General features: G+C 44.4%; 2 protein-coding genes and 1 pseudogene across 3 annotated transcripts in view; 2 read left to right on the top strand and 1 right to left on the bottom strand.

Annotated features, from left to right (window-relative positions):
* The window catches only part of LOC144482758 (uncharacterized), a 143,781-nt gene that overhangs the window by 57,535 nt on the left and 71,897 nt on the right, over window positions 1-14,349 (bottom strand). The window lies entirely within an intron of this gene.
* The window catches only part of LOC144482693 (uncharacterized), a 62,629-nt pseudogene that overhangs the window by 33,450 nt on the left and 14,830 nt on the right, over window positions 1-14,349 (top strand). The window lies entirely within an intron of this gene.
* LOC144482754 (uncharacterized) lies at window positions 12,383-13,722 on the top strand. The gene has a single exon (XM_078201593.1). It carries the CDS (start codon window positions 12,386-12,388, stop codon window positions 13,280-13,282), a length of 897 nt encoding a protein of 298 aa, XP_078057719.1. The 5' UTR covers window positions 12,383-12,385; the 3' UTR covers window positions 13,283-13,722.

Here is a 14,349-nt window from a genome sequence, read left to right on the forward strand (position 1 = left end):
ATTCTCTCAAGGTTCTGGTAGAGTTTTAGATATATACAATCCATCACCTTCACTCATTCTGCTCCCAGTTCTCTGTCTCTCTTCTCGAGAGATCCAGACTATGTGAAAGGTTCACTTCCCTGAAGGATATTAGTGAATCAGTTGGTTTTTTATAACAATTTAGCAGCTTTCATGGTCACATTTTCCTCGTGCCGGCCCCACAAATTACCAGATTCATTCAACTCAATTTCACAATCTGCCTTTGTGTTTTTGTGGGTTCTCTCTCACTCCCTTTTTTCTGTTTTGAATCAATTTCACAGAGTATTGGAAAGGTTCACAGGCAGGAAAGTCAAACCAATTACCACATCACAATCTGCCAGAGTCACTCGATTCATCAGGACTTGAATATCATCGGCCTTTGAAAATGGAAGCAAAAAGCACCGTTCACGCCAGGGAGAAGCCATGGGAATGTGGGGAATGTGGGAAGGGATTCAGATCCCCGTCTGAGCTGGAAACTCATCGGCGCAGACACACCGGGGAGAGACCATTCATCTGCTCCAATTGTGGGAAGCGATTCATTCAATTAATTTGCCTTCAGAGACACCAGCGACTTCACACCGGGGAGAGGCCGTTCACCTGTTGTGTGTGTGGGAAAGGATTCACTCTCTCATCCCACCTGCTGAAACACCGGCAGGTTCACACTGACAAGAGAGAGTTTAAATGCTCCGACTGTGAGAAGAGCTTTAAAAACCCACACGCACTGAGGGAGCACCAGCGCATTCACACTGGGTACACACCGTTCAGCTGCTCACTGTGTGGGAAGAGGTTCAGGACATCTCCCCACCTTCAGACACACCAACGAGTTCACACTGACAAGAGACTTTCAAATGTCCAGAGTGTGAGAAGTATTTCAAAGGTTCTGGGAATCTGCAGTACCATCAACGTGTTCACACTGAGGAGAGACCGTTCAAGTGCTCTCACTGCAGTACTGGGTTCAGGCGATCATCTCACCTCACTGCACACCAGCGCACTCACACTGGGGAGAAGCCGTTCATCTGCTCCAAGTGTGGGAAGGGATTCAGTCAGTCCTCCAACCTGCTGACGCATCAACAAATTCACACTGAGGTGAGGCCATTCATCTGTTCTAAGTGTGGAAAGGGATTCGTACGATCATCCCATCTGCTGACTCACCAGCGCATTCACACTGGGGAGAGGCCGTTCACCTGCTCCGAGTGCGGGAAGAGATTTACCGAATCATCTGCGCTGCTGACACACCAGCGAGTTCACACTGGGGAGAAACCCTTCACTTGCTCCATGTGTAGGAAGAGATTTAATCGATCATCCAACTTGGTGAAACACCAGAGAGTTCACTATTGACGGCTCTGCTCTGATTCTGCTGTTGTTAATCAGATTCAGGACTGAACCTTGTTCATCACGACACTGGGGAAGTGTTGATGATGTTGCTGCTAACTACAGTAACTGGGCTGGAGCTGATAGAACTTGCATTCATATAGCACCTTTCACAACCTCAGGACATCTCTGTGTACAGTCAGCCTCCACAAACAGCAATGTGGCAATGAGCAGTGATCTGTTTGCAGTGAGATTGGGAGAGGGGTAATACTGGTCTCACCAGGGTGAGCTCCCTGCCCTCCTTCCAAATAGAAGCCATGTGATCTTTCATCTCCGCCTGACAGAGCAGATGGGGCCCTTGGTTTAACATCCTCATATTAGTGAAGTGAAGAGCCTTAATTCTGAGACAATTGAAGAATAAGCAATTAAACAATAGTTGTACTTGTCAGACTGGTAATATAACCTGTAACACAAAGGCTGTAATTGTTTATTATTATAAACAATATGATTTTAAGTACACTGGTCATAAATCATGAGAACTGTCAAATTATGTTTTCCAGTCAATCTAGAAAGATAAGGTAGAGCTCACAAAACATTTATGGCTTTGACAAGTTACGTTAAGTTGGGGAATGAATGGGACCTGACTCAAGTTGTCTCATTTATTGTACTCAGACATCAGGAGATGCCAGTAGGTGTCAGGGGCCAATCAGACAGTGAAGTTACTCAAATATAGTTCAACACTGAGGCTAATTTGAGCAAATGAGAGTTGAGGGGGTAAAAATAAAGGTTTTGAGTGGCCATTCTGTTAACATGTTATCCACCTTGTCTGATTATCATTTTACGTCTTTGGCCTGATCAACCGAGGAAAGTTTTGAGAAGTCTGTTTCATTGTGAAGGATAAGCTTTCTCCTTTCTGCCAATTACTGTTCATTCGAACTTTGTTTTTTATCTTTCTAACTTTTTAACCTTTTAATGGTTAATAAATCTTCTGATTTTACCAATTAAAATGTTCATTCTGGCGAGATAGATAAATCTTAATTGAAAATTGGAGATTTATTGCAAACAACCTCTACCCGATAAATCAACTTCAAAGTGCAAATGCTCCCCTGGATTTGGTGTCTCGGTGTAAGTGGTCCCTGGATTTTGTGTTTCTGTGTAAATGGTCCTTGGACTTGGTGTCTCAGTACAAGTGGGCCCCGCACTGCTTTCAGTCCAACTGTCTATATTCCATCTTTCATTGATTCAATGTAATGGAAACTGGGAGTTGGAACCTGTCAGCATTTGAAAGATATTCACAAATAATTGGAGGATTTCTTACATTTTGGGATCTTTCTCTGTTCTGTCCTCTCGAGGTGTTAGATAACAGACTTCACCCTGTGAATATCCAGCTGGAGTATTGGGCCCAATGTGTTTCCTTGTTTATATTGTTGACTCTAAATATTGAATCTTGTGGTTTCAGACGTCAGATAATCAAACTCCCAACAACAGATTGTCTTTTACTGACTTTATTAACAGCACTGCAATAATAGACAGAATATAGTTACTTGTTCTGGAGAACAGAGATAATATCATAGATTCAGAGCTCTCTATCCTGAGCAAGCCATTCAGTTGTGACAAATTGCTACAGAAAAGTCAATGAAAAAACTACACAGATCAGCCCACATTGACCGAGGTTCCAGAAATGACAACAGCACACTGTTCCCAAGACAATCCTGCAAAGATTTCCTGGCTAACAGCTGGGGGCTTGTGCCAAATTTAGCAGAGATTTTCTGTAAGACCTGGATTCACCTCAACTTAAATATAAGACTTAACGTCAATTACAATTGTTGGACTCAGTTGGGAGAGCTGATTTAAAAGGGACTTTCATTTTTAACTAGCTACAGGACCAAACTTAGTACAAATATTGTTCCAAGCTTTACAGAATTTACTAAGTTAATCACATAAGTACAAAATGCAAAACTTAACAAAGGCAGTGGAAGCAGTCAGTTCACTTTGTAACTCTGGCTCACAACTTCCAGCCGACTGAGGTGCTGTCTCTTGTCCTGTTGATTGTTGTCTACCTTCTTCCTGCTCAGCTTCTCTGAGCTGTGAACTGGGCAGCTGAAAGCTGATGGTTATTAACCCTTTCTAGACACAGCCCCTGTGCACGATCAATGGTGTTCCTGAACTCTGGTTCACCATGATCAGTCCCTGATTGATGTCGGTGGTGTGTAATCAGTTTCTGATTGGTTTCTTAATGGTGATGGTCATCTACTGACCATTTCCTGCAATCTCCCGACTGGCCCTCTAATGTATCAGTTACTTTCGGAGTCTGCCCCACGTTATAACCTTTCCTGTCATTTCATTAAATTTTATGGCTTTGTACTGAGATAATGGGGGGCGTGAAGATATCTTCTTTGTCACTTATTTGAAATAAGTAAATTTATGGTGTCAAATCCCAATGGTTAACATTTGGACCAAAATGTCTAATTGATGTGTAGAAATCCTGTAGAGTTCTCATTGGGGCAGGTGATTATCAGTATATTTTGGTTAAAGAAAGTGCTTGCTGGTTTTTGTAGTGGTTGCCAGAGCTCGGAACACAGTTAATTAAAAGGACACAAAGTAACACACAGCCTTAAACTAATACAGAAATTACAAAGTTACTTCAGATCTGAAATCCAAAGAAAGTGGGCATCAAATCAGTGTGTAAAAGGTGAGATAGCAGGAAACACATATAAATACAGTATGATACATTCAATTGATAAATGTTCAAAACTAATGAGTCAGAATTACTACTGCGCTATGAAAATTAAACTGAAACCTTTAATTTTTCAAACCAATGATGGTTATATAGTGTGAAGGAAAGTGATTGCTTCTTTTAAGATATTACAAGTTAAAAGGATACATTAATTTACGACAGTGCTGAAGGTTTGAAACTTCACAGCTGGTTTCTTCACACAATATGGCCTCTAACTCAAGTATAACCGTTAATTAATGGCTGAGGAGTTAACAGTTCCAGACCTCAGCTCATCCAGAGTTGATGGGATCCACAGGACTCTGTAATTAAAGTATAAAAGTGAAGCTTTACACCGGCCTCGGGTCATGTGATGTATTTCACTTGTCAAATAAGGATGCAGTTACTGACAAAGCCAGTTACATGATACTAATATATTACAATTAAGCAGAATTTCACATCAGGTTAATTGATTAATAAGCTTCAATTACTTGATCATTACACATAACTAAGCTACAAACTATTAAACATGACTATTCCTACAGTCAAACAGTCCAGTCAAGCAACAGGCTGAGTCATACTTTGAATCATATCTTACTGCCAATGTCTCACAGGAACAAGGAGCAGGATTCGGCTATTTGATCCCTTGAGTCTGCTCCACCATTTAATCAGATCGGGGCTGATCTGATAGTAACCTTAAATCTGCATCCTGCCTACCCCCAATAATCTATCACCCACTTGCTTGCCAAGAATCCACCTACATCTGCCTTAAAAATATTCAAAGACTCTGCTTCCACCGCCTTTTCAGAAGAGGTTCACGACCCTCTGAAAGAAAATATTTCACCTCATCTCTGTTTTAAATGTGCGAATCCTTATTTTTAAACAGGGACCCCGAGCTCTAGATTCTCACAGAAGAGGAAACATCCTTTCCACATCAACCTGTCAAGACCCTTCAGGATCTTCCATGTTTCGATCAAATTTATCTTGCTCTTCTAAACTCCAGCAGACACAAACCTAGCCTGTCCAAGCTTTACCCATAATCCAAACATTTCTGGCATTAGTCTGGTCAATCGACTGCTTCCAATGTATTTACATCCTTGCTTAAACAAGATGACCAATACTGTACACCGTACTCCAGATGTGGTCTCACTGGTGCTCTGGGTAACTGAAGCATAACCTCCATATTTATGTAATCAATTCCCCTCACAAATGATAGTTTTCCTAATTACTTGCTTTACCTGCTTACTCGCTTTTTGTGATTCATGCAAAGAACAAAGAACAGCACAGGAACAGGCCCTTCGGCCAACGCTGATCACATTGTCCTATCGAGACCAACCGCTTATATCCCTCTATTCCCCGTCTGTTCATGTGTTTATCAAGATAAATCTTAAATGTCGCTAAGGTATCTGCCTCAACCGCCTCACTTGGCAGTGCATTCCAGGCCCCACCACCCTCTGTGTAAAAAACCTTCCCCCGCACATCTCCACTGAACCTTTCTCCCTTGTCTTGAAATCTGTCCCCTTGTAATTGTCATTTCTGCCCTGGGAAAAAGCTCCCAACTGTTCACCCTGTCCACACCCCTCATAATTTTATAAATGTCTATCAGGTCGCGCCTCAGCCTCTGTCTTTCCAGGGAGAACAATCCCAGTTTATTCAATCTCTAGAACACTCAGATCCCTCTGCATCTCAGAGCTTGACAATCTCTCACCATTTAGATAATCTGCTTCCCTTTTATTCTTCCTGCCAGAATATCCTGTCCTACCAGCAGTTCAGACCTGAGTAGAGGGAGCAGCACAGAGGTGGACAGTGCAAGTGAGTCATCCTGGGAGTCCTCAACTTGAAATTCTTTTTTATTCATTCGTGGGAAATGGGCATTGCTGGATGGCCAGCATTTATGGCCCAGTCCTTGTTGCCCTTGAACTGAGTGACTTGCGGGGCCATTTCAAAGGGAGTCACATGTAGGCCAGACCGGGTAAGGACAGCAGATTTCCTTCCCTGAAGGGCATTAGTGAACCAGATGGTTTTTTTTTACGATAATCAACAATAGTTTTATGGTCATCAGTAAATTCTTAATTCCAGATTATTTTTATTGAATTCAAATTCCACCAACTGATGTGGCAGGATTCGAAACCCGGTCCCCAAATCATTAGCTGAGTTTCTGGATTAATAGTTCAGCAATAATACCACCAGTCATCACCTCCCCTAGATCAACATGGAGTGTAGGAGAACAAGTCAGGAGCAGCACTGGGCACCCTAAAACTGAGATTCCAATCTGGTGACTCTATAACACGGGACTATAAGCATGCTAAACAGCCGAAGCAGCATGTTCCAGGCAGGGCCAAGCGATTCCACAAACAACGGATCAGATCAGAGCTGCAGTCCCCCCACATCCAGTCATGAATGGTGGGGGACAATTAAACAAATCACAGAGAGAGAAAGCTCCACAAACATCACCATCCTGAATGACTGGGGAAAGAAGTGGATCAGTGCAAACAACTGTGATTTGTGTTTGGTGATCGCGGATGTGTTACTGATGCCTTCCATAGATTCCAAGGCCAGGAAAGACACTCTGGAAGGTGTGGGGAGCTGGGACTTGTCCATGAGAGTAACTGAAGGTGTGAAAACTGAAATAATCTAGAACTTGAAAGGAGAAAAGGCCACAAAAATGCAGCAATTAGTAACAAGACATTGATTAATCTTTTCTTATCCTGGAGAAATGAAGGTCCCAGCTTTGTGTCTTAAACAATACTGGTTCATTTGACATTTAACCGGAGTAGTAAACTCCAGCCCAGTTATAGCAATCTCAAACATCAGCGAAAACACATCCCAACTGTAGAATGACCACTGTTCAGTCCTGGATGTGATTAACAGCAGCAATAACAGCAGAATCCAACCCCTGCAGACACTTGTCAACTTTCTGGTGGGTAAGATGGTGGGTTGACTGAGTGAATCCCATCTCACACTCAGAGAAGGTGAACAGTCTCTCTCCATTGTGAGTGTGTTGGTGTTTCAGCAGGTGGGATGAGTGAGAAAATCCCGTCCCGCACTCAGAGCAAGTGAACGGTTTCTCCCCGGTGTGAATGTGCTGGTGTGTTCGCAGGTTGGATGAGCGAGTGAATCCCTTTCCACAGTCAGAGCGGGTGAACGGTTTCTCCCCAGTGTGAACTTGTTGGTGCCTCAGCAGAATACTTGAGGTCTTAAAGCTCTTCTCACATTCAGAACATTTGAAAGGTTTCTTATCTGAGTGAACAAGTTGGTGTGATCTGAGGCTGGTTAAATAAATGAATCCTTTTCCACACAAGGAGCAGGTGAATGACCTCTCCCCAGTGTGAACTCGCTGATGTTTCTGGAGGCTGGATAACAGAGTGAATCCCTTCCCACACACTGTACATCTGAATGGCCTCTCCTCATTGTGAACTCGCTGGTGTATCAGCAGATCACTTGTGGTTTTATAACTCTTCTCACATTCGGAACATTTGAAAGGTCTGTTAAATTGATAAATTCTTGATTTCTCGAGGAATTAAGGGCTATGGGGAGAGAGCGGGTAAATGGAGTTGAAATCAACCATGATTGAATGGTGGAGTGGACTCGATGGGCCGAATGGCCTTACTTCCGCTCCTATGTCTTATGGTCTTATCAGTGTGAACCAGTCGGTGTGTAGCGAGGTGGGATGATCGTGTGAATCCCTTCCCACACACAAAGCAGATGAATGGCCTCTCCCCAGTGTGAGTGCGTTCGTGTTCAATGAGGTTCTGTGATTGTTTAAACAGCTTCCCACAGTGAGAGCAACTGAACTGTCTTACAATGTGAACAATCTGGTGCTTGACCAGCTCCTCAGAGCTTTTAGAGTTGTTATCGCTGTCAGAGTGGTTAAAAAGTCTCTCTTCAATGTGAACTTGCTGGTGGGTCAGCAGGTGGGATGACTGAATGAATCCCTTCCCGCACACGGAGCAAGTGAATGGTCTCTCCCCAGTGTGACAGCGGCGATGTATTTCCAGCAGCGATGGGTAACTGAATCCCTTCCCACAGTCCCCACATTTCCATGGTTTCTCCATGGTGCGGGTGCCCTTGTGTCCCTCTCGGTTAAACAATCTGTTCAAGCCTTGTCCACACAAAGAACTTGTGTATTATTCCTCAGTAAGGGAATCAAGGGTCATGGGGATAAGGCAGGAAAGTGGAGTTCAGGATTATATCAGATCAGTGAATAGTGGAGCAGACTCAATGGGCCCAATGGCCGAATTCTGCTCCAAGATCTTCTCATCCTTTGGCTCTCTGCTGTGAATAGTGAGATTTTTAAAAAAAATCAGGCTGTGTAACTGGTTAAAGCTCTTTCCACAGTCAGTTTACTGGAACACTCTCACTCGGGTGTGTGTGTAAGTCTTGGTGCTTTTCCAGTCACACTGATGTTTGAAATCTTTCCTCACCACCAGAACAGAAAAACATTTCTCTTTCCACATTTAAAGGTCAATGATATTCAGGTTCTGATGAATTGAGTGACTCTGTCAGCTCTTGATGTGATGTTTGGTTTCAGTTTCCCATCAGCAATGCATCGCCCTCGTGGACCTTGTGAAAGACATTGACAGAGTCAGTATCGCTGTCAGCACAGAATAGAAAGTCAGAACAGACAATTCTAGTTATGGAATATTCTTTTATCTTTTGTTTCTCCAATCTTGGGGTCAAATCAAACTTCCATCTCAACTAAACCAGAATTCTGTTTCCAGTGTCTATGAGACACTCTGTACCCTGAGTTGTGGGAGGTATCGAGTGTTCCAGTCGACACTGCACGGTTCTTCTCCAGGACCACAAGAGCATGGACAAGACCATGGAAAAGAGGCCAACAGCCTAGTTACCCCATGCTGATCTACAAATCACTGTTTTAATCAGTCCCAAGAGCAGGTCCAGGAAAAGATCCTCTGACCTCCCAAGCCTCCTCCACATGGGCAGCCAATGATTAGGAGCGTGGGGCAGAATAGAAGTGAAACTAAAAGTGGAGAAGCAGCTCCTTCAGGGACTGCAACCTCTCACACTGAATATGTACATGGTTCATGGACTCCTGCAAACACCAGCTGCAGGCTGGGAGCAGGTGAAACTGTTTAGACACCTGTTGCCCAGTTTGCTGGGAGGCACGGTGACACAGTGGTTGGACCAGGCTTCAGTTCCCGGATTGGGTCACTGTCTGTGTGGAGTTTGCACATTATCCCTGTGTCTGTGTGGGTTTCCTTCAGGTGCTCAGGTTTCCTCCCACAGTCCGAAAGATGTGCTGGTTAGGTGCACTGGCCATGCTAAATTCTCTCTCAGTGGACCCGAACAGGCGCCGGAGTGTGGCGACTAGGGGATTTTCACAGTAACTTCATTGTCGTGTCAATGTAAACCTACTTCTGACACGAATACATAATTTGAATTCTGATGTACTAGAAACTAGGACCCAGTGGGAACTGTAAAATCTAAGCCCCGCCCTCACTGTTGCGTCACGAAGACCCCTGGCGCATGCGCCTCTCGTTGATCCAAGATGGCGGCCGTTAACCTGGACTTGGGCCTCGGGCGGAAAAAGATCCGGAGCTGCAAACACGGAAGCGCAGAGTCTCAATCGTGGTTTGAGGCACCCACCAGGTGTTTAGAAACTCTTCTTTTCCAGAACCGGCTCCATCGCTCCCTCAGAGTTTCCGTTTCCTTCCTCGTGGCAAAGAGACAAAAAGACTCACCCCATCGCCATGACTGACGGTGCGCATGCTTCAATACTGGTGATACTGCGCCTGCGCAGTGCCTTCCTCTGGTGTAAATAGGGGACATTCACCACCGCGGCGAATGCTGGGTAAACCCTCCGTCATTGAAAGTCGTTATTGTTGACTGGTGATCTTTTTGCTGTGATGTGGAGAGTGGGAGGAGGGTTGAAAAAGCTGTGCACAGATCCTTCGTTCATCAGAAAGAACAGAAGTGGGAACTGGTGGATAATTTTGATTTATTATTGTCACATGTTATGGTTTACAGTGAAAATTATTATTTCTTGCGCACTGTACAGACAAAGCATTCCATTCATAGAGCAGGTAGGAGAGAAGGAAAGAAAAGGGTGCAGAATGTAGTGTTACAGTCATATCCAGGGTGTAGCAAAAGATCAACTTAATATAAGGCAGCTCCATTCAAAGGTCTGATGGCAGCAGGGATTAAACAGTTTTTGAGTCAGTTGGTACCTGATCTCAGACTTTTGTATCATTTTTCCCAATGGAAGAAGGTGGAAGAGAGTGTGTCCGGAGTGTGTGGGGTTCTTTTTTGATTTGATTTATTATTGTCACATGTATTAGTGCACAGTGAAAAGCATTATTCCTTGTGCACTATACAGACAAAGCATACTGTACATAGGGAAGGAAAGGAGAGAGTGCAGAATGTAGTATTACAGTCACAGTTAGGCTGTAGAGAAAGATCAAATTAATGAGAAGTAGGTCTATTCAAAAGTCTGATGGCAACAGGGAAGAAGGTGTTCTTGAATCGGTTGGTACATGATCTCAGACTTTTGTACCTTTTTCTTGTCGGAAGAAGATTGAAGAGAGTATGTCCGGGGTGTGTGACATTCTCGATTATGTTGGCTGCTTTTCCGAGGCAGTGGGAAGTGTAGATGGAGTCACTGGATGGGAGGCTAGTTTGCGTAATGGACTGGGCAAATGCCCCAAAGTTTTCCACAAACAGCAGCAAAATCCAACCACTTCAGTCAAATATAAACTCAGAAGCTGGTGTGACTGAGTGAAGTATTTATTTGAGTAACTGTCAGGATTGTTTTCTGATGGATATTCCAAGTCATTTTTTAAATTGTTCAATTGATTCTAGTCATTGGCTGGACTAACATTTATTGCCCATTCTTAATTGCCCTTGAAAAGCTGGTGGTGAGCTGCCTACTTGAATCGCTGCAGTCTATGTGGCATAGGTACATCCATAGTGCTGTTAGGGAGGGAATTCCAGGATTTTGATCCAATGACCTTGAAGGAACAGTGACATATTTCCAAGTCAAGATGCTGAGTGGTTTGGAGGGGGACTTCCAGGTGGTGGTTTTCCCATCTGTCCACTGTCCTTGTCCTCCTAGATTGTAGCGGTCATTGGTTTTGTTTCTTTGTTTTCCTTTCATCTGTGGAATTTGCTACCCCAAAGTGCGGTGGATGCTGGGCAGTGAGTAATTTAAGGAGGAGTTGGACAGATTTTTAATTGGTTATGGGTTGAAAGGTTATGGGGAGAAGGCAGGAAAATGGGAATGAGAAGCATATCAGCCATGATTGAATGGCGGAGCGGACCCGAGGGGCCGAATGGCCTAATTCTGCTCCTATATCTTATGAACTTGCAGGTTTCATACAGATTTGCAAAAGATCAAAAAAGGCCCAGGTATTTGTCCTGAATTACTATCACAGACAGCGATACGTTACCAATCACCAATTGTCCTTTGTGATGGTGATAGTTGGCCTTCTTCTTGAACCTCTGCCGTCCATATAGTAAAGGTGCTCCCACAATGCAACAGTATTAGAATTTTAACCCAGTCACATTGAAGGGACAGTGATATTTGTCCAAGTCAGGAAGTTGTGTGGTTTTCCCATGTCCCAGCTGCTCTGGTACTTCCAGGTGGGGAAGATTGTGGGTTTAGGAGATTCTGCCAAAATCCTGGTTGAGTTGCTGATGTATAAAGTCTCTCTCCGTCATCCTCCTCCCGACCTCTCCCTCTTCACGCATAAAGGCTGGATTCTTGTTGTAGGCTCTGAAGAGGTGGAGGGTTCCTTTCCCTCAGTGCATTGGTGAACAGTTTGAGTCTTTGTCACAATCCAGCAGCTTTCATATCCACTATGTCCTAGTCCCAATTCCACAGTTTACCAGATTAGTTCAGCTGAATTTCGTATTTTGTGTTTTAATGGCTTGTCTCTCATGTTTCCCTCTTTCTGTTTTCACTTCATTTTTCAAGGGATTAGAAGGTGAGGAATTACAGACAATTGTAAATCAAGGATCACATCAAGACCTGACAGAGTGTCTCGATTCATCAGGATCTGAACATCATCGGCCTTTCAACATGGAAGAAAGAAGCACCATTCACAGAGGGGAGAAACCATACACGTGTTCTGTGTGTGGACAAGACTTCAACCAGTCATCTGGCCTGTCGAGACACAAGCGCAGTCACACCAGGGAGAGACCGTATAAATGTGGAGACTGTGGGAAAGGATTCAATTATCCAGTTGACCTGGAAAATCACCAACGCACTCACACTGGAGAGAGACCTTTTAGCTGCCCTGTGTGTGGGAAGGGATTCACTCAGACAGCTGGCCTGTTGACACACCAGTGCATTCACAGCAGGGAGAGGCAGTTCACCTGCTCTGAATGTGGAAAAGGATTTACTCAGTCATCGGCCCTGCTGATACAGCGACACATTCACACAGAGGAGAGGCCTTTCACCTGCTCCGTGTGAGTGAAGGGATTCACAGATTTCTCTGCCCTGCAGAGACACCAGCGAGTTCACACCGACAAGAGTTTAAATGCCCTGAGTGTGGAAAGAATTTTAAAACTCGATGCACACTGCGGGAGCACCAGTACATTCACACCGGTTCCACAGCGTTCAGCTGTTCCCACTGCCAGAAAGGGTTCAGGACATCATTCCATCTTGTGGCACATGAGCGCATTCCCGCTGGAGAGAGGCCATTCACCTGCTCTGAATGTGGGAAGGGATTTAACCGATCATCCAACCTGCAGAAACACCAACGAGTTCGCAGTGAAGAGAGACCGTTTAAATGTGCAGACTGCGGGAAGAGCTATAAAAGTTCTGAGGAACTACGTCACCATCAATGTGTTCACGTTGATGAGAGACCATTCACGTGTTCTCACTGCGGGACTGGCTTCAGGCGATCAGGCGACCTCACTGTACACCAGCGAACTCACACTGGGGCGAGGCCGTTCACCTGCACTGTGTGCGGGAAGGGATTCACTTGTTTATCCTCTCTCACTTCACACCAACTTGTTCACACAAATGAGAGACCGTTCAGATGTTCTGACTGTGAGAAGAGCTTTAAAAGCAGAAAACTTCTGCTCGCACACCAGCGAAATCACTCTGAGGAGAGATCGTTCACTTGCACTGAGTGTGGGAAAGGATTCACCCGGTCATCCATTCTGCTGAGGCACCAACAAGTTCACAGTGAGGAGAAGCCATTCACTTGTTCAATGTGTGGAAAGAGATTCACCCAGTCATACAACCTGGTGAGACACCAGCGAGTTCACCAGTGATCACAGGGGTGTGATTCTGCTGTCATTGCTGCTGTTAATTACATCCCAACTAAATAATGTTTATACTGATAGTTGGAGTTTATCTGATGTAAATCAGCCCTGTTAGACTTGTAGAATACCCCACAGCATCTCCCATTCATGTGTCAATAAATCTTCACACCTGCAGACCTTGTTTTAAATTTAAATCACTCAGAAACTGTATTGAACTAAAGATGAACAATAAACAGGTCACAGTCCAATCCACCCCTGTGTGAATGTGCCGATGTATCAGCAGGCCAATGACTAAAGTCTGTTTTGTAACTTCAGGATAAGGATTTGAAAGCTCTGAATGTTGGTCCTCTCATATGTAGGCTGGAGCTATTTGATAGGCAGGATGTTAATAGCTGTAAACTTGTCAGATGTCGAAAGAATTACTATTGGAGTAAACTCACCCATTTATAACCTCAGACTCTGGTCCCTATTGTAATGAACAAGTAACACAGTGGAACAGCGGGATAAATATGTGGGGCTACGGGGATAGGGCCTGGGTAAGATGCTCTGTTGCAGACTCGATGGGCCCTGTACCCTTGTGCATTCACCCTGCTAACCCCCCTAACCTACACATCTTTGGACGCTAACGGATAATTTAACATGGCCAATCCACCTAACCTGCACATCTTTGGAATGTAGGAGGAAACGGAAGCACCCAGAGGAAACTCAGACACAGGGAGAACATACACAGAAACCCACTGCTGTCAGGCAGCAGTGCTAACCACTGTTCCACCGTGCAGCCCTTCATCTGCTGCTGAATCCCACATCCACACATTACCACCAGACTTGACAATTTCAACACATTCCTGACTGGTCTCCCACATTCTGTAATTTTGAGATAATCCAAAATGTCCTCATGTCTTGCAGACGCTTCCTCCATCTTCACAACCCCCTCTTCTAATTCTGGGCCTCTGTGCAGCCCCTTTGCAATTCCTGCAGCATTGCTGGCCATGCGGACTAATAGAATCATAGAATCCTACAGTGCAGAAAGAGGCTATTCGGCCCATCGAGTCTGCACCAACCACAATCCCACCCTG

The sequence above is a fragment of the Mustelus asterias genome, unplaced genomic scaffold (genome assembly GCF_964213995.1).
Source record: "Mustelus asterias unplaced genomic scaffold, sMusAst1.hap1.1 HAP1_SCAFFOLD_42, whole genome shotgun sequence".
In the NCBI taxonomy this organism is placed as follows: domain Eukaryota; kingdom Metazoa; phylum Chordata; class Chondrichthyes; order Carcharhiniformes; family Triakidae; genus Mustelus; species Mustelus asterias.